Source organism: Typopeltis vanoorti, chromosome 16, assembly GCF_054136105.1.
Source record: "Typopeltis vanoorti isolate ZY-2024b chromosome 16, IOZ_Tvanoo_1.0, whole genome shotgun sequence".
NCBI classification, from domain to species: Eukaryota; Metazoa; Arthropoda; class Arachnida; order Uropygi; family Thelyphonidae; genus Typopeltis; species Typopeltis vanoorti.
This window is the reverse complement of record NC_143564.1, coordinates 103,375,908-103,401,469: the sequence shown is the minus strand read 5'-3', so window position 1 is coordinate 103,401,469 and position 25,562 is coordinate 103,375,908. Positions and strand designations below refer to the sequence as shown.

The 25,562-nt window shown below is 34.2% G+C and overlaps 1 protein-coding gene across 1 annotated transcript in view; it reads right to left on the bottom strand.

Annotated features, from left to right (window-relative positions):
- Positions 1–2,270: 2,270 nt before the first annotated feature.
- The window catches only part of LOC150098230 (betaine--homocysteine S-methyltransferase 1-like), an 88,396-nt gene continuing 65,104 nt past the window's right edge, over positions 2,271–25,562 (bottom strand). Inside the window, exons 6-8 of the mRNA XM_090405927.1 lie at positions 20,689–20,871; positions 17,701–17,929; positions 2,271–6,394 (exon numbers count right to left, since the gene is read on the bottom strand). Coding sequence (XP_090262053.1) covers positions 6,217–6,394; positions 17,701–17,929; positions 20,689–20,871 — 590 coding nt within the window. The 3' untranslated portion in view covers positions 2,271–6,216. The remainder of the gene's footprint in view (positions 6,395–17,700; positions 17,930–20,688; positions 20,872–25,562) is intronic.

Sequence of the window (25,562 nt, the reverse complement as noted above, 5' to 3'; positions counted from 1 at the left end):
AGAAACACATCTTTATATTATATTAAATTTGACATCCCTGCCCTAGTAGTTCCAGTCCTCACATTAAATTTGTTTAGCTATTCAATTTTTTTTTTCTCCAATAAACTATACAGTCATACCCCAACTTACACGAATCCGGAGTTACGCGGTTTCTTATATGTACATATTCACGCCTCACCACTAGTCATATCTTTCCGGTGCCGGCCGCATTCGTCAGTGTCGCACATGCTGTGAACAAGCACTGACGTGTTTCGTGTGATCTCCATTCATACACGGATTTTTATAGTCTACAAACCTTGCAATTGTTTAATGTTATGTTCTTGATAAAAAATTTTATCACATAAAAAATAATGTCGTCCAAAAGAAGCAAGTCCGATTCTTCTACTGCTAGCAAGAAATTATTGACTTTGGAAACAAAACTGAACATTCTTAAGGATTTTGAAGGCGGAATGAAAATTTGTGAGCTAGCAAAGAAGTTCGATCTACAGGAATCCACAGTAAGAACAATCATAAAAGAAAGGTTTACAGATTTTGGAGGACATAGATTCTAATGAGGAATGAATTGTAGCCACAAGGCAAGGAATAAAAAAATGATTAGTTTGCTATGAAGAAATTTTGCGTGACAAGAAAAAGACATTATGCCGTCAGACGAATCTATTAGATTTTATGAAACTATAGACATCGAAATAACTTTCTTTTTTTTATGTACGAAAAAAAACTAATTATGATTATATTTCTTAAAAAATATAGGTGTTTTTGTAAACCTTTGGTCCCAATTGTATGTTTGTATATATAAATTACATGCAAAATTATACCCAGAGTTAGGCAAATTCGACTCGTGCGCTTTTTGTTGGTCCCACCTACCGCGCAACTTCGGGGTTTTACTGTATTAACCCTTTTTTGTTCTATGAGCCCTGGTGTTCCATATTATTTTCCAACAGGATGGTGGTGGTGGTGCACCACTGATAGGCTAGGGGCATGATTCTTTGTTTGGGTGAGTCGCTTTGTATTTGTAAAGTTGGTAAAAAGGTAGCACTGAGTAATATATTCAGTTTTTATAAATAAACTGACAGCTCAGCTGGATAAAGGAAATAACATGATGATAGTACTGGATTTTGCAAAGATACTCAGAGGATACCACATTGACCAGAGCAAATGGGGTTGGGTGTATGAAGCTGGTGATATGGATAGGAGGAATGCTAATGGCAAATTAAATAGTATGTGAGAGAAATAAATCCAGGAAAAGGCAGATAATTAGTGCACCACAGGCTTTATTTAGGTAACTGCTGTTTATATTAAGGGAAATATCTGATTGTTTGCTGATGACTAAAACTGGGTAAAACAATAGTTAAAGTTGAATTGGGCCAAATAGCTTGGATTATGTGAATGTTGAAGAACACTGATAAGCAGGGAGGTTGTTATCCTCTTTATAAGGATTTAATAAGGCCACATCTGGACTACTGCAAACAGATCTATCACCTGGATTTCTTGGTGTTAAGGAAGTGACAGAATGGATCCAGAGGTGAATAAGATTATGATAGATTATGTTTATGAAGATTTATATGCCACATAATGAAAATCTTCTATATCAATTCTATAGGATTGATGCACAGACTTTTTTTCTTGATATATGGCAGAAGGGAGAGAACAAGGAAGTCATCCCTGGAAAGAGTATGATTAACAATGTAAGGAATAGATTTTTTGCTTGTAGATAATATTAGATAATGTAGATTGTTTGTAAATAGGTGTAATGGATTGAAAGAGGTGGTAACCCATACATTTGAATATTGAGTGTGTGAATGAATTCAAGAAGTATGAATAGATGCTGTGTGAATAATGGTTAGTGTATGTTTCTCATGATGAGCGACTCCACGGGGGATAGACACATAAAAAGATAATAGTTACACTGTTGTCAGCAATAAAAGTTTAATGAATTAGAAGAATGGCACCTCTTATGAATTTCAACAATTATTCAATGTGTGATTTTAAAAAATGTAACCTTTTCCTTTCACATTTAGCGATTTAAAATTAGATATTTTATTAATAAACCTGTGTTAGAGCACTATACCTGGATTGATTTTGATTAAATACACAAACTACAATCTGCATCATGTGTCATTTTTTAACTTGACATAAGTACTAAAGAATTTTTTTAGTTTTTTCCATTTCTCTTCAATAATTCATGCTTTATGGAGATTGAGATTTTTTTTGATGTTTTTATATAACAACAATGCCATATATATTTATTTAAAATCAAAAGAGAATACATCTTTGAGTAAGAGAACTTTATTGAATAATGAAAGCAAAGGTTACAAGAATAAATTAAAGACATGGAGAATAAGAAAATATATATTAAATCAATCATTGTCTTATTTGGCTTAAGACACTAAGCCAATATACTACTCTGTTTATACTAACAGGATTCTTACTTTAAATGCTTAATTTTATTCTATTTTTTTAAATTAAATTCTTATTAAATCAGAATTTATTGAAACAATCCTGACTAAAAATTGCACTACTGTAAACACAAACAGATTAGGTTATCGCTTCAATCCTATTTTGTTTATTAACTTAATCAAATTTCAAAATCAAAGTATACACAATATTTTTAATTTTCATTACAAACTGTACCAGTAATTTGATAATTAAAACTTTTTTTTTCTGGTAAAAGCTTTATCATGCACATTATACCAGACAAATATCATCCATATCATAAAGGATTTTTTCTGCTACTTTGGAATTGACAAACTCAACTTTAATGGATTAAATCAGGAAAAAAATTATGTAACAGATTATTACTAAATATTAACTTATATCAATATAGTCATTAGCAATACAGTGACATAAACATGAGCACATCCTGTGTTATATAACTGCAGTAAGCACTGTTCCTATCAGAATACAACTAATTGCACCTTTTCTCACAGAGGCTATTATGTTAGCATACAATACTTATTGTGTAGGATTTAAAATCTTACAAGATTGTGATATAATTACTCGGTTCAGTTATGATGAAGATGGTTATATTAATTTAGGTATTTCATCCAAGCTGCATATCATCTAGGGAGTTCACCAAGACTGTACATAAAGAGATGTACAGTCTTGGTTTCTATGGATGGCTGCTATGCTGAACATTAAGCATGGCAATAAATAGCAAAGGCTAAATTAGTGTAAAGAACAATTAGGCCACAGAATAATGGAAGTCTGATATGAGAACAAATCATGTTATATCTTTTCTGACTGATGAGCAAGTGTGAGTGTAGCAGATAAGAGAATGCTTTTTTGTCTGAGTGCATTATCTTGTTCTGAGTGTATCATAAGTTCTTGGAGGTTTTAGTTGCAGTGCATGAATGAATGAAGGAAGGATGAATACCAATGGATATGCAACAGGTATGGATAACGCAGTGCTTACTACATTTGACAGCAGTTTTATAGAACAGACCTATCTCTTTCAACATAATGTGTATTTTATAAAAGCTGTTGCAACATGGTATGTGCCTTCACTGCACTGGCTTGCACAATAGTTTGCAAAAGTCATGCTCTCAACTATATCTGGTTCAGGTTATCACAAACTGGAGAAGAGTGATTAGGGACAAAGGAAGGGGGTGCGATTTAAGTTTCTCTGAAATATGGTGCAATATGCATGTGCACAAGCGCATATCAAATTAACTTTCACAAAACAGCTTGTGAAATAATAGTTTGCAAACAAATCTGGCTAGGATGTAGGCTATGGCTTACATCAGTTTCTTAGAGAATAAGATTATGTGCCTCAAACCTCACTGTTTTGATATATTACCCCTCCCCTCAAAAACCTGAAAGATTTGTAATTACTAGAATTACAAAAATATTGTGATAAGCAACCATTATGATCGTACTAAGTATTATTCATCATGCACGAGACATTTTTGTACAGATAAGGATTCCTGCATAACTAAGATATGTACCCTCAAGGAGTATATAAGATGCTGTTACTAGAGACAGTAAAGTTTGCATTGCTGGCTTTCTATCAACAATTTTCTTCCAGTTAAACTGTTATTTGTCCAGTCTTCGGCATTCTGAAGATTAATATTTCATTCTTTTAAGGCACCATTAACAGCATCAATCCACACATGGCCATCCTTTTTATCTTTTTCCTGCCATCAAACTATCAAGTTCCTTTCTAACATTCTTTTTAACATTTCATTTTTAATATGATTCTGTCATAATAAAAATGGTGGAAATAATTAACAACATTTATTATTCTTGTTTAGATATTTATTGTTTGTCTAAAAAAAAAATTGACCAACACTAAATATCTATTTTGCCAATATCTGTGTTCAGGAACTGTTACAAGTAAAGGTTATACAGAAAGTACCACAAATATTAAAGAGCATTTAATCATGACATACTCTTCACAAAACTATTTCCAGGTCAATCTCATCTAATTTTTGGAAGATATATAATCTTTCAAAAGTGAGATTCACATTAAAGGGGAAGAATGAATCTTGAAAGAAAATGCATTGCCTAATCATGGTTTTCCCCAGATTAGCAAAAATCACACACTTGTGACAAGTTAGACTTCCTTGAATGTCCTCTTAATTATTCTGCTCTAAATGAATGTACATTATGTCAGTTTATCTCATATCCTTTTGCCATTATATGTAACACAAGGCAACTTAAACTTTTTTTCCCATTGATTTTTAGTATCAAATGTTCTTGTCCAAGCAGATCTCAACAGATCTTCCAGTTTGCCAGACAGATTTTTCCAATTACACATAATTTGTAAATGCCTAGACACCATGTGTGTCTATCTGTCCTTTGGTGATCACTTTAATGACTGAAGTTTCAAAATTCATTTAAATGTAACTTATGGCTTGATCTAAGTTATGTTTAAATGGCTTAAGAATGCTGGCAATATGTCAGAAACTTATATGCTGATCCTTTATGTGCAGAGGTTTTGACTTGGAAGGGGAGAGGTAATTTTTGAAGAGTATCCCATTTAGAAACTTTTCATTGTAGAAATTAAGATGCTTGTTGTCAAATAAAATTTGCATTTCCCCAACATGCCTTTCTGCATGTTTTATCATATCTTTAATCTGCATAGGACAGTGAAAGGTGTACAAGTTTCTTACTAATATGGAATTGCTTTTTTTTTGCCCTTTAAATAAGGGTGCGAGTACTCCTATCCTTCTCAAACTCAACAGTAAAATAGATTTTCAGATATCACTGACCACGTTGAAGGAAACAAAATACAGTAGTTTTGCTGTCTGCCTCAGTTAATAAATCTATCATCTGCACAGCAATCAATAAGTTTTAAATCGATGCCAAATAAATTGCCCCTCAAAGTGCAGCATGTATAGATCTGCAAGGAGTAAATTCAAAGTCTATAATTTCTTGCAAACTGAGTTTCATTTTTTGCAAAGCATTCCAGAAAATTCATAAGAAACAAAAATATTGGTCTTACAGCCATAGTTGCTTCTGTAATAATTAACCAAACTTTAATTTGCCAGCCTGGCTGGCCGAGTGGTTAGTAAGCCAAAAGGCCATGGGTTCGAATCCCGTCGCAGGCATGGATGTTTGTGATTGTCTGTGAAAATACTAGTGGTGGCAGACGGTAGATGGCATTGGTGTAGTTGTAGTTCATTGAAGATTTTGAGTATTGAAGACAGAGTTGTAGAGTAGGTGCACCCTCCCTCGATGAGTCCTTGGACTCCCTGGAGGTGTCAAGTAGTAATAATTTCTGTGTGTTATTCCTACAGTACTTTATATATGTACAAAAATAGCGTTGGGTTACATGTACTAATTGCAAATGCCTTGTGATATGCATCAAAGTGGTAAAAAAATTTTGAGAAATTTCATAGGTGAAAATTAATTTAAGTATAATTAAATGTAATCTAAAAGCAAAAGTATGTGCTTTGTTTCTTGTGGTGCAAGAACTTGTATGATTTCTGAAATTTACTTATTCCAGTAAAAGTCCTTTTCAAATATTTAATGAAAATCAAAACATGATAGCAAATATCAAAATATTCTTAATACATTTACAGTTATATAAAAATATTTGATATACAATGTGATATTTGGTTAAAATGCATATATATTAAAAAAATCATACACATTACTAATAAGTAGATATGCATAACATGAACAATACATAAAATCGATACTATAAAAAAGTATCAAAAATTAGAACACACTGTGTTCAATATACTTAAATTTACTGCAACATCTTTACAGTAATTACTGAGCCTTCATGTATGAAAACACTTGTTGCAATTCTTCAACGGTAGTACTTTCAGAATGCTGAGTCAGTTCCTTAGATCCAGCTGTAACCCCCCAGTTATCAGATTTTGCATAAGCTGAGGAATAAGGACGGCCAGTAGATGGATTCAAGTTTTCCCAATAGGAACGACGGGCTCTACAAACAATATTAACTTAATTTAGAAATAGTATATAAATGATAACTGTTTTTAAGTTTGAGGGTAAATTTTTTCTTATAATTTAATTCAAATTATATTAAAAGATGTACATGAAAACTTTTACTAGCTTTTACTAAACACAAGAAAATTAAGCATATAATGAAGGATATTTAGAGAGTATAAATTTCTAAAAATTCAATTATATAGAAATGCTGATTCAGTTAAAAGGCATGAGACAACTACATTTTTGCTAGTTTTATGTATTTTCCAAGTGAAAACACTGGGTTGCTGGAAGAGGGAAGGACTTACCACAATGAGACCAGCAAACTTAGCTTTCGTTTGAAAAGGTTTAGAAATGTTCCTTGCATCACTTGATTGAATTCAAAGTCTTTTCAAACAAAGACTTGTTTGCAAGCATTAATGATAGCTATTATACAAGTTGCAGTGGCACTGCCTACTCTCAAATAAGTATTCCTTAATTTGTAGAAATGAATAAAAACATGTAATCCAATCTTACTCAGGAAATGGGAGAACCACCTTTATTTTAGCATACCAATCAAGCATTTTTGACATGTTTTCTTCATCAGCAATTGCTAAAGCTATTTAATATGTGCATAATAAAATATTTATCTAATTCAGATGAATAAGTTTAATTTGAATTTTTTGCTAACCTGTTAACATCATCATCATCATCAAATTCCTGCCATGTACCCTCAAGGGGTGTACAGGATATGACAGTACTACATGAAAAAATTACATCATTACTAACTTCCTATCTACAATTTTCCTCCAAATCAGTCTGTTACTTGTCAAGACTCCAACATTATCAGATCTTATATTTCTATCGTCTAAGGCACTTTGTACCGTATCAATCCACCTATATCTTGGTCTTCCTCTGGGTCGTTTTCCTGCCAACCTGGCAGAGAACACTTGTTTTGCTAATCTTTCCTCTCCCATTCTATTTAAGTGACCATACCATCTGAGATTAGCTCTGCTAACGCATTCCTGGATGCTAACAATGTCAAGTTCTTTCCTAATATCCTCATTTTTAATATGATATTGCCATTGATGCCATCTGTTCACGCCTCTAATCTTTCTCAGGACTCTCATATCTGCGGTCTCTAGTCTTTGGTCAAGTGTTTTACTTCTGACCCAGCTCTCAGATCCATAAGTTAAAATTGGTTTGAACACAGTCTTGTATACAGCTAATTTAGTGTTCCGACTAATTTCTTTCTTATTCCATATGAATTTATTCAATTGACTTCCCACGATACCAGCTTTGCTGATTCTGTTGTCTATTTCTATATTTAGTTTACCATCTTCAGTAAAAATTGTGCCTAAGTAGCTGAAATGTTTTACTTGTTCCACAGGTTCTCCAGTCACAACACAGTTGACATTTTCAATGATTCTGCCTATTTTCATTGTCTTTGTCTTTTTATTGCTGACCTTCATACCATATCTATTACAACAGCTATTCAATTTAGTCAGAGAATCTTGCAGACTTGTAGCGGATTTATTTAGAAGTATAACATCATCCGCATAAAGCAAAGAGCTGACATTAACATCTCAAATTTTGATATCAGGTTTAATACCACATTCCTTCATAATGTGATCCATATAGATAATGAATAACAGAGGGGATAATGTACATCCTTGTCTCACACCAGATTTAACATTAAACCATCTTCCTGTACTTCCTTCAATTCTAACTGCTGACTCACAACTCAAATAAAGACTAAGTATTGCTTGATATAATGCCCCATTGACACCATATAACTGTAGCATATTGAATAGCTTCTCTCTTGGCACCTTGTCATATGCCTTTTCCAAATCGACAAAACTTAAATACAGATCTTTGTTATATTCCCATGCTTTCTCGACTATTTGTCGTAAAGTGAAGATCTGATCCTGACAGCCTCTATTTGGCCTGAATCCAGCTTGTTCTTCACCAAGCTTTTCTTCCACAATTCTTCTCAACCGTTTCTCAAGTATACTTGCATAGATCTTGCCAGGAACACTCAGTAGGGAAATATCTCTGTAATTCTCACATTCAGTTTTATTTCCCTTTTTATATATGGGTACTATGAGAGCTCTACTCCAATCATCGGGAATTCGTCCCTCTGTCCAGGCTTTCTGAACTATGCAGTGCAGCCACTGTAAGACTCTTATACCACCATACTTCAGCATTTCTGGTCGAATATCATCTACTCCTGCTGCCTTTCCACATTTCAAGCCTTTGATGGCTTTTTTCTACTTCAAGTATGGATATGTATTCCTGACTGCATGCCTGGTCAGTGTTTTTTATCACTGTGATGTCATCACTGCTTGTTTCATTTAGCAGTTTTTCAAAGTAATTACTCCATACTTCAAGGATATCTTTTTCTCCTGTTTTCATTTCACCTTTATCATCTCTAATTCCTTTTACAGCACTCTTTCCTCCATTCCTAAGCTTCTTCAACAACCTCCAGAATATTTTGCCACCTTCTTGATATTTATTTTCTATATTCTTGCCAAAGTCCTCCCATGACTTTTGTTTAGCTAGTTTTACACACTGTTTAGCTTTCTTACATTTGTCTCTGTATTCTGTAAGAGTAAAAGCTGACTTATTTGCCAGGAACTTTTGATATGCTTTCTTCTTTTCCTTCACTGCCTCTTTAACTTCCTGTGTCCACCAGGGAGTTCTGATTTTTTTATCCTTGCACACAACCTCACCACATGCCTCTCTGGCAGAATCAATCAATGTTTCCTTCAGAGTTTGCCACTGAATCTCCAAGGTTTGATTCCTGTTCTCAAACTCTTTCATTTTCTTTTCAATAATCTTTCTGTATTTTAGTCTACAGTTCACATCTGAGAGCTGCTCAACTTTTATTCGCTTTAAAACTTTCTTACATGTTATTCTTTTCAATATGAAATTCAATTTTATCCTGCTCAAGACTAAATAGTGATCACTTCCAATTTCAAATCCTCTGTACACTCTGGTGTCCTGCACCAGGGAGAAAACATCACTATCAACAATAACATAGTCAATGAGACTTTTCTTATTCCTAGCCTCTTCTCTCCATGTGAATTTGTGCACATTTTTATGTTGGAACATGGTGTTAGTAATAACCAGTCCATGTCCTGAGCAGAAATCCAACAGATATTTGCCATTATTATTAGCTTTGCTCTTTTCTCCAAATTTTCCCAAAATATTTTTGTATGTCTCACAATCATTTCCTACTCTACTATTTAGATCCCCAACAAGGACCAACTTTTCCTTTTTCATTGTGTCAGTTGCTTTTTCTAAAGCCTCAAAAAATTCCTCCACTTCTACCTTAGTAGAACCTTCTGTGGGACCATAGGCACAAATAAGTCTCATTGTCCAGTTCCCCATTCTCATATTTGCCCACATTACTCTACTTGAGACTGACTGCCATTCAAGAAGATTAGCCTCGTATTTTGTGTTGAATACTATGGCTACTCCTTCTTTTCCTTGATTGTCATTGCCTGAATATAACATTTTGTATTTATTGCTCAGAAAGATCTCGCCAGTTTTGGTCTTTTTTGTTTCAGTCACCCCTATTATGTCGATCTGGTACTTATCTAATTCCTCAGCTAGCTCCATTTCTTTGCCATTCAGGCTTCTTAAGTTGATAGTACCGATCTTTAACTCTGGTGATGTTGAGTTGGGGTTTGTTTTCAGATTTGTTCCAGTAGCTGACTTTTCGTTGTTCGCCCTGGTTCCCTGGCGAAAACAACGGGGGCCTTGTTTAACCGGGCGACGCCCCAGCCGGCATGAAATTTTGTCATGTTGTACCATCATTTTTTATTTTGGTTAACTGCCTGTTAACTGCCAACTGCTAACCTGTTAACTGCCATGACAAAGTGAATCATTGGAGATGCTAGATGAAGTGCAGCACACTGGTCATGATTTTTACCCTTGCAATCATTTTATTATTTTTTTTTTTTTGTTAACCTACTTAACTGATAAAAGTGAAAGATAAGGAAGCTTCCACATTGTTCCAGAATGTGGAGAACCAGTTAAGTCTTCTGACCCACTGAAAACCTCTCCTTCCTATGGTGTATTCTCATCTTCAAGTATTCACTTGGATACTGATCAGCTGGAAACCCAGTGTCCAATTTGGAACTTAGTCAACCAAATAGTATTTTGTACTGGCATGAAGTCCAACTGCATAATGTTATATTTGCAGCGTGAAATTATTGTGGTTAGATAAGGAAATAAACCTCACCCAACATGATTTTTTATTGTGTTGTACCATAATCATGCAAGGTTTGACTTTAGTCCATACAGAATAAAATTTGGCCTGCTAGGCACCAAATTTTCAACTTTTCATTCAGCAAAGAAGTGGTAGAATTAGCATAGGAATTACAAAACTATTACTGACATAGTTGGTGTTTCTAAGACAAAGATTTAAAAGGTAAAAAAAATAGCTAAGATCCTTTTAAATAACATCTGTAAGATGATGTATTCCTTAAGTAAAACAGAAAAGGAGGAAGTAGCTATAGTATTTAACACCAAACATGAAGACAAACTTCTTGAATGGGAAGCAGTCTCCAAAAGAGCATGGGCTAATTTCAAAATGACAAATGTACTTATGCTACACTGAAGGTTCAAGCACTGGAGTAAAATTCCAATTCATTAGAAAAGACAGCTGAAAAAAAACCTAATTCTTACTGAACTAAATAGCAAAGGTAATTGAATTCAAGACTTATGGAAAAGTGTGAACAAACCTAAAATAAAAAAAATGTGTGTTAAGATTTGTAAATATCTGCTGAACTCCTCTCTGGACATATTACTAGTATGTTCCCAAGATTGGTGAAATTATGTATGTAGACAGAAATACAATTTTAGTGATAACCCAAATAGTTCCTGGCTAGTAAATCAGCACGTGCCCATAGTGAATATTATGGAAACATGTAATGATAAAATGAGTATAGGAAGAGTAGCTAAGCTAGAGGTTACTCTATGCTAGAGGCTACTGAAGAAGATTAAAAATGGAAGAAAGAATGCCTCAAAAAGAACTAAAGATGGTAAAAAAAACGAAGATAATATTCTGGGTGCTTGTGTCATTAGCAATCTACAAGAGGATAGATAACTGGTAATTGACTTAAGGAATTTGCAATGCATAAAACGGATATTAATTAAAGGAAACTTTAATGAATACCTTCAATATTTTGGCAATGTCACGTTGCCATCTTCTGGAACATACAAATATGCTATGTGCATGCAGGCACTAACAAAAGCAAAGGAAGAAGGCAAGAAACTAATATTGTTCCTAAAGTCCTAATGGTGCCCCCTAGTGGGCTAGTTGGGTTGTCTTGGCTGTTGGGCTGAAGTTGTCATGATGTAAGTCTCCCAAATTTGGGGCAGTTTCATATGCACCAAAATTTGTTGAGGTTTGGAACGTTTTTTAGAGCTGCTGATGATGCCATGAATAATCTTTCGTACTTCAACTTGCTGCAGTGTATTATTTTAGTTTTCTTCCAACAAATTCTATGGCGGGTATCTATGGCATGGTCTGCAAGCCCAGAGTGGCTGTACTGGTGAAACCGGATGTAGTCTTTGTGTTCTGAAATCCTGATATTTGCTGTCCTGCCTGTTTGGCCCAAGTAGGACAAATTTGGGTGCATGAGACTGTCCCAAATTTGGGAGACTTACATCATGAGAACTTCGGCCCAACGGCCAAGACAACCCAATTAGCCCGCTAGGGGGGGCACCATTAGGACTTTAGGAACAATATTAGTTTCTTGCCTTCTTCCTCATTTGCTTTTGTTAGTGTGTGCATGCACATACCATGTTTGTATGTTCCTGAAGATGGCAACGTGACGTTGCCGAAATATTGAAGGCATTCATTAAAATTTCCTTTAATTAATATCCGTTTTATGTGGTGTAAATTCCTTAAGTCAATTACCAGTTATGTATGACCAACATCTAAGCCTTGCTACAAGAAGAAGATAGATAGAAGAAAGACTGCCAGCCTGGTTGACTAAGTCAATGGTGCTTCTGCCCTCCATTCAATAGGGACATGGGCCAGAATTCCAAGACAGGCATGGATATTTGTGATCATGTATAGGTGGTAAATGAAATTATCACCTGGCATGAGAATTAACCACCCTTTTTATATGGAGACTTGAAAAAGTTCTATATTTGGCCTAGAGCAAGTTTTCTAGATTATCTAATTTTTAGCTCACACAGAACTAGTGAATGAGTTCACAAAGCTTTCATAGGTGGGAATTCACATAAACTCATGCATGTTGGATTTCCCTGGAAAGCTATTTCATTCAGTAATATTCAGTGTCATTAACATTCAGTAATAAAGTAAATTTTATGATAGATATGATCAATTAACAGATAAATGGGTCAATAGTTTATTTTAACACAGTAATAATAGATAAAAACTACTCAAGTATTTCAAACCGAATAAAGAAAGAAAATTAATAAGAGAATACCACATGAACTCCAATTTTAGCAATAAACCTCTGTGGTACACACTTTCCACCAGGCTGATATTCATGTATCAGAAAGTGGTATAGGTGAGGGGGGTGCTGTTAGATTTGAGGTAACTGGTGGTGTATTTCAAGAATCACCCCAATTATTGTTGTTCAATCTATACATTAATGATATTGGAAAGGATCCGATGTGATATGTTAAAATTATTTGCATATGATGCAAAGATAGGCAAAGCAATAATGGGTGCTACTAATACGCAGCACTTCACAGTGATCTGAATAAGCAGAAACTGAGCAAAAAAGCTGTCAGTTCAATGTTAGTAAGTGTAAAGTTATGCAATTTGGAGTTGAAAAGGAAGTAGAAGTTCAAAAGGTCACATAGCAAAAATTGCAATGCTGAACCAAACATTGATGTAAGGGGGGAGTCAAATTTTGTCACTTTACAAACCTTGAAACAACTGTACCTGAACTACTTAGATTTCTAAAAAGAGCCAAGAGGCTATTTTTCTGGTGTTGTAAATTAAGTTAAGGGGAATAATAAATCCCTCATTATTTTAAAGCCAGGTACAAAATTCGGAGATCGAAATCTAAGAGTACACCGGTCTGGCAATTCGTTAGTAGGGGTATATGTAAGTTTGGTTCACTTAAACCTTGGTATTCCAGGTCTACCTACTCACTGATGAGACCTCAATAAAGGTTGAAACCGGTCTGGGTAGCGACCTCTCCTCATAATGTAAAACAGTAATACATCTCCTAGGAGCTGCGTTTTACATTATGAGAAAATATTAAGGATAGTGATGGAGCTTGCTCCGCCTTTGCTCCGAGTTGCCCTAGTGTTGTACTACCCAAGTGTTGACTTACACTTGGACTCGCCGATAGTTCTTCGGCATGAAACTCTTAGATTTCGATCTCCGAGTTTCGTATCCGGCTTTAAAATAATGAGGGATTTATTATCCCCTTAACTTACTTTACTCAAATTTCGTCTCCTAGGTTCTGAGGGGATAAAGAAGCTGGGGAAATGACAAAGAGTTGGAAAGATGATATCAAGATTAAAGAATACAGATTACGAGGGCAGACTGAGAGTATGCAGATTGCAGACACTGGTAAGCAGGAGAAAAAGAGGTTATATGATAAAGGTCTATAAACTCCTGAAAGGGTGTTATAGGATATTTCTAAGTGAAAATTTTCATTATATGGAAGGTAAAGAGAAGACAAGTGGGGAACCCCTGAAAGTTCCATTTGTATATGGTTAAGAAAGGAATGAGAGCTCAAATTTTTCTCAGAAAGTAGCGAGCGAGGAGAATAGTTTACCTGTTGAAATATTTATTGAAGACCTAAAGTGGAAAAGTTCCATGTTTGATGTCTAGAGCAAGACTTCTCTGTATCATGTAAACAAAATCATTTATAGGCGTAGGTTTCTGTGGTTTAGCAGTTCAAAACAAAAGATTCCGGTAATGCAACCACATGTTTATTAAGATAAATAAAAATAAACAAACCTGACAAGCTTGTCGTTTGACTTGCATCTTCAGGGGTTAAAGGTAACTAAAAGTTTAAACACAATAAATGAGAAATTACTCAAAATAGTCCATTCTATGATGTTATGGCCATCTAACTGTTCATTAAATTAAAAAATCCGAATTCAGAATCTGTACGTGCTAAGTTTGAACAATGCTGGATGTTGTCACGTTCACACTGTCTGAGGTCTGACTTAGGTATATTTAGGTACACAAATCAGACCTAGCATCCCACACAACTTCCACCAGCCATAATGTACTCTAGCATAAAATGAACATGTCTTATATTGGAAAAAACTGTTTCACAAGGAAATTTAAAGAAGCTGCTAATATGCTTAGAATTCCAAAAAAATCGGCACGCGCTTTAAATTGCATGTTGTGCAGCTAATTCTACACCAAGTTTGGTCAGCATTGATAAAAAAATATACTTACCGTATATTATCGCGTATAATGTGAAAAATTTATGGTAAAAAATACTACTTAAAGTTAGGGGTTCGGCATTATATGCGGATCTTAAAAAATATAAAATCTTAATAGACTTGAACATACAATATATACTACCTAATGCCTATGCAACCAAATCTACTTGACCCACTTGTATTCAGCGACCGAGCACGCATCGTATCTGCGCATAAAGCCAGTAATGTAAGTAGTGCTAATATCCCACTCCCTTGTCGGAGTATTAGCACAGTTAGGTATATCGGTTTAACCACAGTTCATTTTAAATATTATTCGTTAAACAAACCTAGCCTGAAAATGAGGCAACAGAAACGTAAACGTTCATCTTTTGAAGCAGGATTTAAATTGTGTGTCGTGCAGTTTGCAGAAGAAGATAACAGTGTTGCTATGAGAGAATTTAGTATGGCAGAGAGTAATATTAGACTTTGGCGTAAGCAAAAAGACAGTCTTGAAAAAAAATCTGCAAAACGAAACGTGCCCATCGTGGAGATGTAGCATCTTTTCCAGAACTCGAAGAAGAGCTAAATGAATAGATTTTGACACAACGACAAGCTGCCATTATAGCAACAAGAAATGCAATTCATTTTCGAGCTCTACAACTCAAGAATGGTAAATTCAAGGACACACCAGGTATTTCATCTTTTCTGGCTTCACCTGGGTGGTGCAACAGATTTATGGAATGCAAAGCATTAACATTATGACAGCGAACAAAAATTGTGCAGAAGTTACCAAAGTAGCTTGAAGAAAAAGTGGAGTCCTTCCATAAATTTATCATAAAATTACGGAAGTGTCATGGATATGAACTTTCCCAAATTGGCAATATGGATGAGATGCCTGTGTACTTTGATATGCCTGGGAATCAAAAAGTAAACTCAGTTGGTAAACTCATAAAAACAACGGGACACGAAAAAACGCATTTTACCGTTGTTCTAGCATGCATGGCAGACGGAACCAAATTAAAGCTGACAGTGATATTTAAAAGGAAGAAAATTGGGATTCGATACCATCTGAAATGATTCAACGCTCATTTCTTAAATGTGGAATAAGTAATTCAATGGATGGATCCGAAGATGACATCATATACGAAAGCGAGTATGACACACAACAAAATGGAGAGTATGATGACGATGACTACAACTCCTACACTGATGATGCAATGCCTACAGATGAATTTATAAATGAAATATTTGATGACTCAAAAGATAAAGAAGAATTTAAAGGATTTTGGCATTTTGTTTTAAAATAAAGATTTCTTTCATTAATTCGTATTGTATTATTTATAATGTTATGGAATAAGATTAACAGATCGCATTATACGTGGACATGGGATTTTAGGGCTAGTTTTCAAACGAAATTCCTAGTTTGCATTATATGCGAAAATATACGGTAAGTCAGACCTTGGACAGTGTGAACATGAACAACAGAACGTGACAACATCCAGCATGTACAGATTCTGAATTCGGATTTTTTAATTTAATGAACAGTTAGATGGCCATAACATCATAGAATGGACTACTTTGAGTAATTTCTCATTTATTGTGTTTAAACTTTGTTACCTTTAACTCCTGAAGATGTAAGTCAAACGACATACGAAACTTGTCAGGTTTGTTTACTTTTATTTATCTTAATAAACATGTGATCGCAATACCGGAATCTTTGTTTTGAAAATCATTTATTTTTATTTTTTATATAATCCACATGGTTTTTTATTTTACATTTTATAAATAAAAAGAAAACTTAGTCCACTCAGTACCAATGTACTATGTTTAAAATACAGTTCATGGAAAAACATTTCTGCATTTAAGCAAGGTGACAACTGATCATAAGCAACAAAATTACACTATCTCTAAATGTTCACTACAAAGTTATTTCAGTAATTTTCTTTAATGTTTTAAAATTTAAGATTTTTTTTTATAGTGCTTATAATATTTAAATTTATTTTATTCCACCTTTCTTTACAAATTAGGCCTAGTGTCTGTTATAGCCAATAACCCACAGTCGTATAAAGTTCATTTTGATAATGATCAGATGATTAATTCTATATGTATGGCATAAGTCTGTCAGTGTATGCATTCTTTGTCTAGTTTGCCTGTTCTGCAGGATGAAAACTTACCTCTTGTATGTTAGACCAGCATCAATTCTATTTATTTAAAAAAAATTTTTTTTTTCAGAAGTTAATTTCCAAAATAGAACTGAGACTAGCAGAATACACAAAATACAATATAGCATAACATAAAACAAGAAGTAACATTACAATACAGTTAACAAAACAAAGCTCTTTGTATTTCTATTTGAAATTAAGTGGTATAATATATCTATCCAGATTAAGCTGGTACAGTCAACTCTCATTATGGCAAACACCATAACAAAATCCATCACTATAATTATCAAACTATTGAAAAGCCATAGGCAGCTGAAAAGCAGCTAAAAGAAATTCACTATAGCAACCATTACTGGCACCTGAAAATTTGCTTTAGTGAGAACTGAATGCATATTTCTGTGCAATTATTTGAAATTGAAAAGCCATCAAATATCATATCCTACATTCAAACTTAACAAGATGTTTTCATCTTGTTAGGTTTGAATCAAAGTCACTAAATAAACACTATTTAAATTTATAAGGCGTAGAAGTTTATATCTTTTGGCTATTGCTAACTACTGAAGGTTCAAAAAGCTACCTTGCCATGAAAAATTATTCATCTGGCAGATAAATCAAACCTCTTTAAAACTTTCTTATTGTGACCAACTGCACACCTCATAATACATTTCTCTTTTGCATAATTCTGATATTGCTATTTTCAGAACAAAAACAGTAACCAAATAATTTAAAAATACAATGTTTATTCTTATTATTTTTCAAGCTTATTTGAAAGAAACATTACCTGGCTCTAACCCATGGCTTTGTATGCATTTTTAGTCCTTCTCCCCATGGCTCATGTTTCATTGATGATCTTGATAAGCATCCTTTCTCTTTGCTTAATTCTTCAGCCAATGCTCTAATGTGGTAAGGTTCAAAACCACAACAGCCACCAATATATCGAACCCCCAAGTCATAAGCTTCACGAGCATAGCGATGCATATCCCATCTTGTGCAGACTCTAGGTTCTAAGGCTATTGGGGAAAAAAAATAAACAAACTTTAATACAGTACTTTAGGTGGATAAATAGGATAGGGGAGGAGAGGAGGGATGTGATGCTAATGATATTGGATGACTCAAATCCAGTTTGAGTTGAGATGTATGACTGCAATAATAGTAACACTTTTTCATGTAGCAGAGAGTTGGTTGCAAGGTGTGAGTGGAGTCTAACAAGATCAAATAACAGTGAGATGTTAAAGACCTAGTGAATCAGTTCCAAGTGATGAAGAAATGCATTACCAAATAAAGATGGGTGAAAAACAATAAATCATAATTGGAAAGACTTTAATTATCTGAACATTGATTGAGTAGCAGTGAAATCTTATGAGAAGAATGAAACTGAATTTAGTGAGCTGCTAGAAGATAACTTTCCCAGTAGCAGCACGTGACAGAACTCTGGGTCAAAGAGTGTTAAACCTGAATACAGTGTCAAAGGTGGTTAAAGATTTAGCTATTTTGCCTCTTGTTGGTGACAGTAATCATGTAGTACTCACTTGGGAAGTAGCTAAGTTTATGAATGTTCCATTCAGAAAAGGTTACATGCTGAATTACAAAGCAGAAAATTATGATTAACTGAGGAGTATGCTGGGTAACAGTTGTTGGATGGGAAGGATATAAAAAACTTAAATGGTGCAACAATGTGTCCCTATAGTTCAAGAAATAAATACAGTTGGAGTGAAATGGATGTGTAGTCTAATTAAACAAAAGATTTGTAAGAAAAAGATGATATGGAAGAAATGCCATGTGCATAAGGATTATGTCAATTATGAAAATTATAAACACCAGACCAGAAGAGTCACAACTGTTATCTGGTAAGCAGAGTATGGGGAAAAAAAATAAATATGAAAGAATAAGTCTAGTGAATGGAGATTGTGTGAGAGTGACAGATGCAGAAATTCAGGTATATGAGGAGGCTAGTTTGTGCTATTGCATGGAATTTTGATGGAACATAGAATGGAAGACTGTTGCATAAACTGAAGAATATGGAATTAGATTATAAAATATTGGCATGGATAAGATGATGGCTGACATATCAAAAAATGGTATACAAGAGATGTGAGTCTGCAAGATTTAAGGTAACCAGTGGTGTAATAAGGATCAGTCCATAGTTCTATTATTCCATCTCTACATTAATACATTAGGAAGGATTGGCCATGTGACATACAGCTATTTGCTAATGATGCACAAATAAGCAGAGTAATCAGGGGTGCAACTGGTATGAAGTACTTGCAGAATGATTTGAATAGGCTGGAATTGTGGGCTATTGAAAATGTATATGTTCAATGTTAGTAAATTGAAAGTCTGGTGTGATGAGATATCACAATGTCATATTAGGTTGGTAGGATTAAATGCTAGAAGAAATTGATCAGGCTAGAGATCTTGGAGTTTTAGTAGATAGGAAGTTGAAGGTCAAGGGCCATGTAGCAAAGATTGCAAATACAACTCAGAGGATAATCGCAATGCTGAAACAAACCATGACATGTAATAAGTCATTTTGCCTCTTTACAAGGCCTTGATAAGACCTCACTTTGACTACTGCGTGGAGGTCTGGTACCCCGATTTCCATGGTGATTCTGATACAGTAGAGAGAATGCAAAGGAGTGTTAAAAATGATATCAGGATTGTGGAAAACTGATTATGAAGACAGATTGAGAATTTATGGGCTGCAGACATTAGAAAGAAGGGTGATATGATTAAACTTCTGAAAGGATCATTCATACAGGATTTCAGGAGATTTTTATTTTATGGAGGGTGGGGAAAGGATGAGAGGGAATACTTGAAAGTTGAAAATGAATGCTATCAAGAAGATAGTGAGCCAGATTTTTCTCAGAGTGATGACTGGAATGGATTGTCACTGGCTGAGTGTGTGCAAGTAGTGCGAATGAATTCAATAAATGGTATGATAACTGGTGCAGGTAATATGTGGCCTCACTCAATGAGTCCCAGACTTCCTGGATGTCTCTCTTAATAATAATAAAATATAAATGATTAAAAAAGTTACCAAAAGCATACATTGAAAATATCTAAATAAATAACAAATTGGCTTGACTATCAACTGAAACAGTTTTTAAAAAGTTCTTCATATTCTTACTGATAAAAATCAGCCACAAAATAATGAAGTTGGTCAGAAATTTCTAATCCACATCCAATGCATGCCAGTGGCTACTCAAAGAACTAGTCTAGTGTATTTTTTTGTCTAGTTTTTGAAGAGCTGTTTTCAAGACTAAGATTAACAGATAATTACTATGGTCACTGAAAACAAAACAAGACTATCTCTGTGACAGGGATGAATCAGCTAGTCTTTCTTTGAGTCTACATAATTTTCTCATGAAAATTAAAATTTTTCCCTCAACAATATACATTCAAACATAACGTAAAAAGTATGCTATACAGTCCCAATTAGTTTGACAAAATAAATGGATTGCTGGATTATATGAAACCTACAGCAGTGTTAGAGTAGATTTGGGGAGTAAGTTATAGACTGTATGCAATATAAATTGAAGGAATATGAAGTGTCAAAAGTAACAGTGCGGTTTGGCCTACACAAATCCAAAATTCATATACTGCTTCTGAATTTCAATGAATATGGAAGATGCATTTTCCATATACCAAAATTTCGAAATCTGTTCAGAGGTATCCGTTATATGTACAGAAGAGTAATGTTGATAAATGCTTCACCACTTACATACCTAAATCAGCATTTGATTAACTTACAAAAATTAATCTAACTTACCAAAAGGAAACTCAGGTAAATCAATAAAACCTTGTTTCCCAGCATCAGGAGTATGATAGGCAATAGGTTGAACCATCAAATGCACTTTAATTCCTTCATTTTGCAAAGCATCCTTCATCATTTTAATGGATTTCAATGAAATAAAAGGATCAAAGTGACAGTTCAATCCAACTACATGAGCACCTAGACAAATAAAGTAAACTAAGTAACAGTTCTTACCTTTTTTTTTTTAAATATTATTCTATTAATCATGCAAAACAAAAACTTTCCTTTTGAAATAGCAAGTCAAAATACAAACAAATAATATTAATGTATCATCAAATAATTTCATTACAATTCAGCCATCAACTTCAGGTTGAAGTGTTTTAATCCTTTGACATAAGAAACAAAAGATTTCGTTAAGATTATATTTAATTTTAACATAATGCCTTCATACTACAACAAAAAAATGTTAATGTCTTTGGAACTTAACAACAGTACATTAAAATACATTCAGTTCTTGTTGATCCCATAATAATTGATGTTGCAACTAACAGCTTAATTTCAGAATTTAACTTAATTACTGTTTTGAATTTCATAATTTAATTATGAAATTCAAAACAGTAATTAAGTTAAATTCACTGCAAAAACTATTCAAATATTTGAATCCTCAACAAGTACTAAACGTGATATCTAGTGATTATGTATGTTTTCTCTTCTGTACCATACTGATAAACTTTCTTGCCTGGACTTCAAATGATGCTTATCACCTTTCTGATCAACATCAATTTCCTGATGTGTACCCTCAAGGAGTGTTCAGGCTAATAAGACAGCACGACATGATTAAGTTTACATAATTATTAATCTCCTATCCCAATTTTCCTCTCTAAATTAGTCTATTACTTGTCAGCACTCCAATATTGTTATATCTAACATTTTGCACTTCTGACAACCAATCCACCTAGACCTTAGTCTTTCTCTGGGTCTTTTTTCTGCCATCTTGACATCAAATACCTGTTTTGCTAGCCTATCCTCACTCATCTATTTAAGTGGCCATACCACCTTACACAATACTACCGTGCTCACACATCTTGAATGCAAACAATGTGTAAGTTCCTCTGTAATGTTTTCATTTTTAATATGATTCTGCCATTGATGGCATCTGTTTAGGCCCCTAATTTTTCTAAAAACTTTCATATTTGTGGTATCTAGTATTTGATCAAGTGCTTTATTTCTAACCAAACTCTCAGATTCATAACTTAAAACTGGTTTGAGCACTGTCTTGTATACTGCAAGTTGTGTGTTTTGACTAATTTCTTACTCCATATAAATTTATTCAGCTGGCTACCCACCATACCAGCTTTGCTTATTCTGTTGTCTATTTTCATATTTAACTTTTCATCTTTACTAAAAACTAAATAGCTGAAATATTTTACTTGTTCTGTAGGCTATCCATTCAAAGTGAAGTTGATGTGTTCATTGTTTCTGCCTATTTTTCTGCCAATTCTAATATCAGATCTAATGCTACTTTCTTTCATAATGTGATCCATATAGATGATGAATAAGAATGGCGATTATGTGCAACCTTGTCAAACCATCTTGTATTTCCTTCAATTCTAACTGCTGATTTACAATCTGTATAAATGTTCCATTTATCCCATATAATTGCATGTTTTGAAAAGCTTTTCTCTGGGCACCTTGTCATATACCTTTTCCAGATCTACAAAACTAAAGTAGAGATCCTTGTCATATTCTCATGATTTCTGAACTATTTGTTGCAAATGGAAAATCTGATCTTGACAACCTCTACTTGGCCTGAACCCAGCTTGTTCTTCTCCAAGCTTCTCTTCTGCAATTTTTCTCATCCTCTTATTCTTGCATAAATCTTACCTAGAACACTTAGTACAGAAATTCCTCTCATTCTCACATTCAGCTTTATTCCATTTTTATAGATCTCAAATCAAAATCAGCTAACGCCTTTTTGTTCCTGTATAGGGAGTAGGTGAGGCCATTTTTTTTTTTTATAGATGGAAACTATTAATGAGCTAATCCAAATCATCTGAATTTAACCTTCTGACCAGGCCCTCTAAATTATGCAGTGTAGCCACTGCAAAACTTACACCTCCATACAAGCATTTCTAGTCAAATATTATTTACTCCAGCTGCCTTTCCACACACACATTAAGTTTTTGATGGATTTTTTTACCTCGAGTATTGATATATACTCCTCATTTCATTCCTCTTGAAAATGTTCTAGTATGGTTCAGTCACAACTTGTGTTGTTTAACAGCTTTTCAAAGTAATTACTGCAGACATCTAGGATATCCCTCTTTAATGGTATCGCCACCTTGACATGGTAAAGAGGCTTGCATGCACCAATGACCTCAAGAGCTATGCCTGCAGCAGCTAAGCAATTTGTAGGACCATCCTAGTTTCTATGACAGTGCATCGCCAAAACTGCTCACACCCTGTTACTCTCACTCCTGATCTTATCCCATCATATCCTTCTCCTTCCCCAAAAATTTATCTTTTGCTTCCCTCCCAAAAAATTCTCTGCCCACCCTTAAAAAACCCAGGTCTCCCACATCTCTCTATCCCCATATTTCCAACCCCCATTTCTTTTCAGTCATACTTCAACAGCAGAATAAATGTATATTGCCATACGCCAGATAAGACAACCAGCAAAATCCTACAAAAGATATGTCTGAATTATTTTTCCTATATCTCTCTTTAAAACATCAGTAATGCTCTAAAAATTTAATAAAAAGCCAATGACATTATAAAAGGGGTACTCCTAAACAAAAATCAGCTAAATAGCCATAAAAATAATGTTTACTTAGGAATAACATGGGAATTTTTCCACAAAAAATACCTACAAAAACTAATAGTTTACAAGCAATAGTAAAATTACAGCTGATAGCTGGCATGGAATAATCAAAAACAATTCAAAATTGTTTTGTTCACTGTGTTTTAAGCAATCAAATCAGAATAGCAAAACAGCATCCCATTAGACATGAAATATACAGCTATGAAGAATTAAATCCATTGTTAATAGTGTTTAATATTATAATTAAAATGAGGATATTGAGGAAGAAATTATACAGGAATTGAAGCAAAATATCAGAGAACATTGGAAAATTTATTGCTGGATTGATACTATTTCCTGCATCAATTTAATGCAGAAAATAGTCTTGATCTATTTCTAGGAAAAAAAAAGAAGAAAAGAAGGCACATTCTGTTCTTAGAACATGTTCATTAACTGCATGCAGTGGCATAGCTAGAGCTGTTGCTGCCCGGTTTGCCACCCCTCTCAATACACACCAAAAATACTATAAAAAGTCAAAATGACGTATAAAGGAAATAAATTAAAATACTATGTTTATTTTTGAAGTAAAACTTTAATTTCAACATCCTAAAATGTTATTTTTCTTGCTTTTCTGTTAGCAAAATCGTCAATGACATTGGCGAAGTCTATTTCATAGTAATGTAGGTAATTCTTAATCAAATTTTATTTAGAAAAACTCCTCTCACAACTAGCAACACTTGCAGCAATTGTGAGGAAAATTTATAGTAGTATTACAATATTTGGAAATGAGTTCTTGAGACTCTATTTTAGAATTAACTGCAAAAGTTCAAAAAGGTTCAAAGTGCCGCCCAGGATGGACCGCCCCTCTGCACCCCCTAGCTACACCACTGACTGCATGCATGTCTAATATGTATAAAAATAAAATTATTTTATAGCAAATTTTACTTTAAAATCAGTTGTTTATTTGTAAGTATAATTTTACTACTCAATAAAGATAAACTTGTCAGAACTCTTATTTTGGTATCTTATATACCTACACATTTTAAACTATGTGCAACTTCACGTAATTTGGGCAGCCACTTAATTGGACCAGATAACGAAGTGGTCTAATTTACTGGAATACATTGTAGTACAGTGCACAGCTATTACAGTATCTTATACCCCCCCCCCACTTTTGAGAGTACATAGCAGAAATTTAATGATTAAGGAGGGGGCGCTAGTGGGCCAAGTGCTGCGGACGTGTTTTGAAGAGCTCCTGATTCAAATAAGTTTTTACTAGGAATAATTAAGTATATATGCGTAATTGTTTGAGTAAGAGCGGCTGTAAACGTTGTACGCTACCGGTATTATTAGTGTGGGTTTTTTTTCTTGTCTAAACTAAATTACGAAATCGTTATTATTAGACCTAGTAACCGGCAGAGAGAAAAAAAAAAAAAAATGGCGGCGGCATTGTCATTCCATGATTTGAATGTAGATTTCAGTCGTTTCGTTAAGTGTGAGGTCTGTTATATGTATTCCTTCAATTACATAAATGATTTGTGGATGTTTAGTGCGGATGGAAGAAGGGTGTGTGCGAAGTGTGGCCCGAACGAAGAACTAATGAATGCGAATATGAAATTGATGACAGAAAGTGCTAGTACCGATTGTGTCGCGATTGCACGTTTGAAAGAAAAGGATGGTGAGCAAGAGAAGCGAAAAAATGTTAAAAAATCAGGAAAAAAGAAAAAGAGCGATTTGACAACCATAACGGATGTTAAAAGGGACGAAAATGAGGTGGAAAGAAACGAAATTGAGAGAACGAATGAAAGTAGAACTTGCGTAATGCAGAAATCGCAAGTAAAAAAAAATCGAAAGAATAAACGATGGCGAAAGTTCGATGCATGTTGGACCGAAAGTACTGAAACAAAGAAAGATGAATGACAGTAAAAGTGAGAAGAATGATAGCGAAAGTTGGACGCATGTTAGTCCGAAAGTACGGAAACAAAGAAAGATAAATGAGAATGAAAGTGAGAAGAATGATAGTGAAAGTTGGACGTATGTTGGACCGAAAGTACGGAAACAAAGAAGGATGAATGAGAGGGAATGTGAG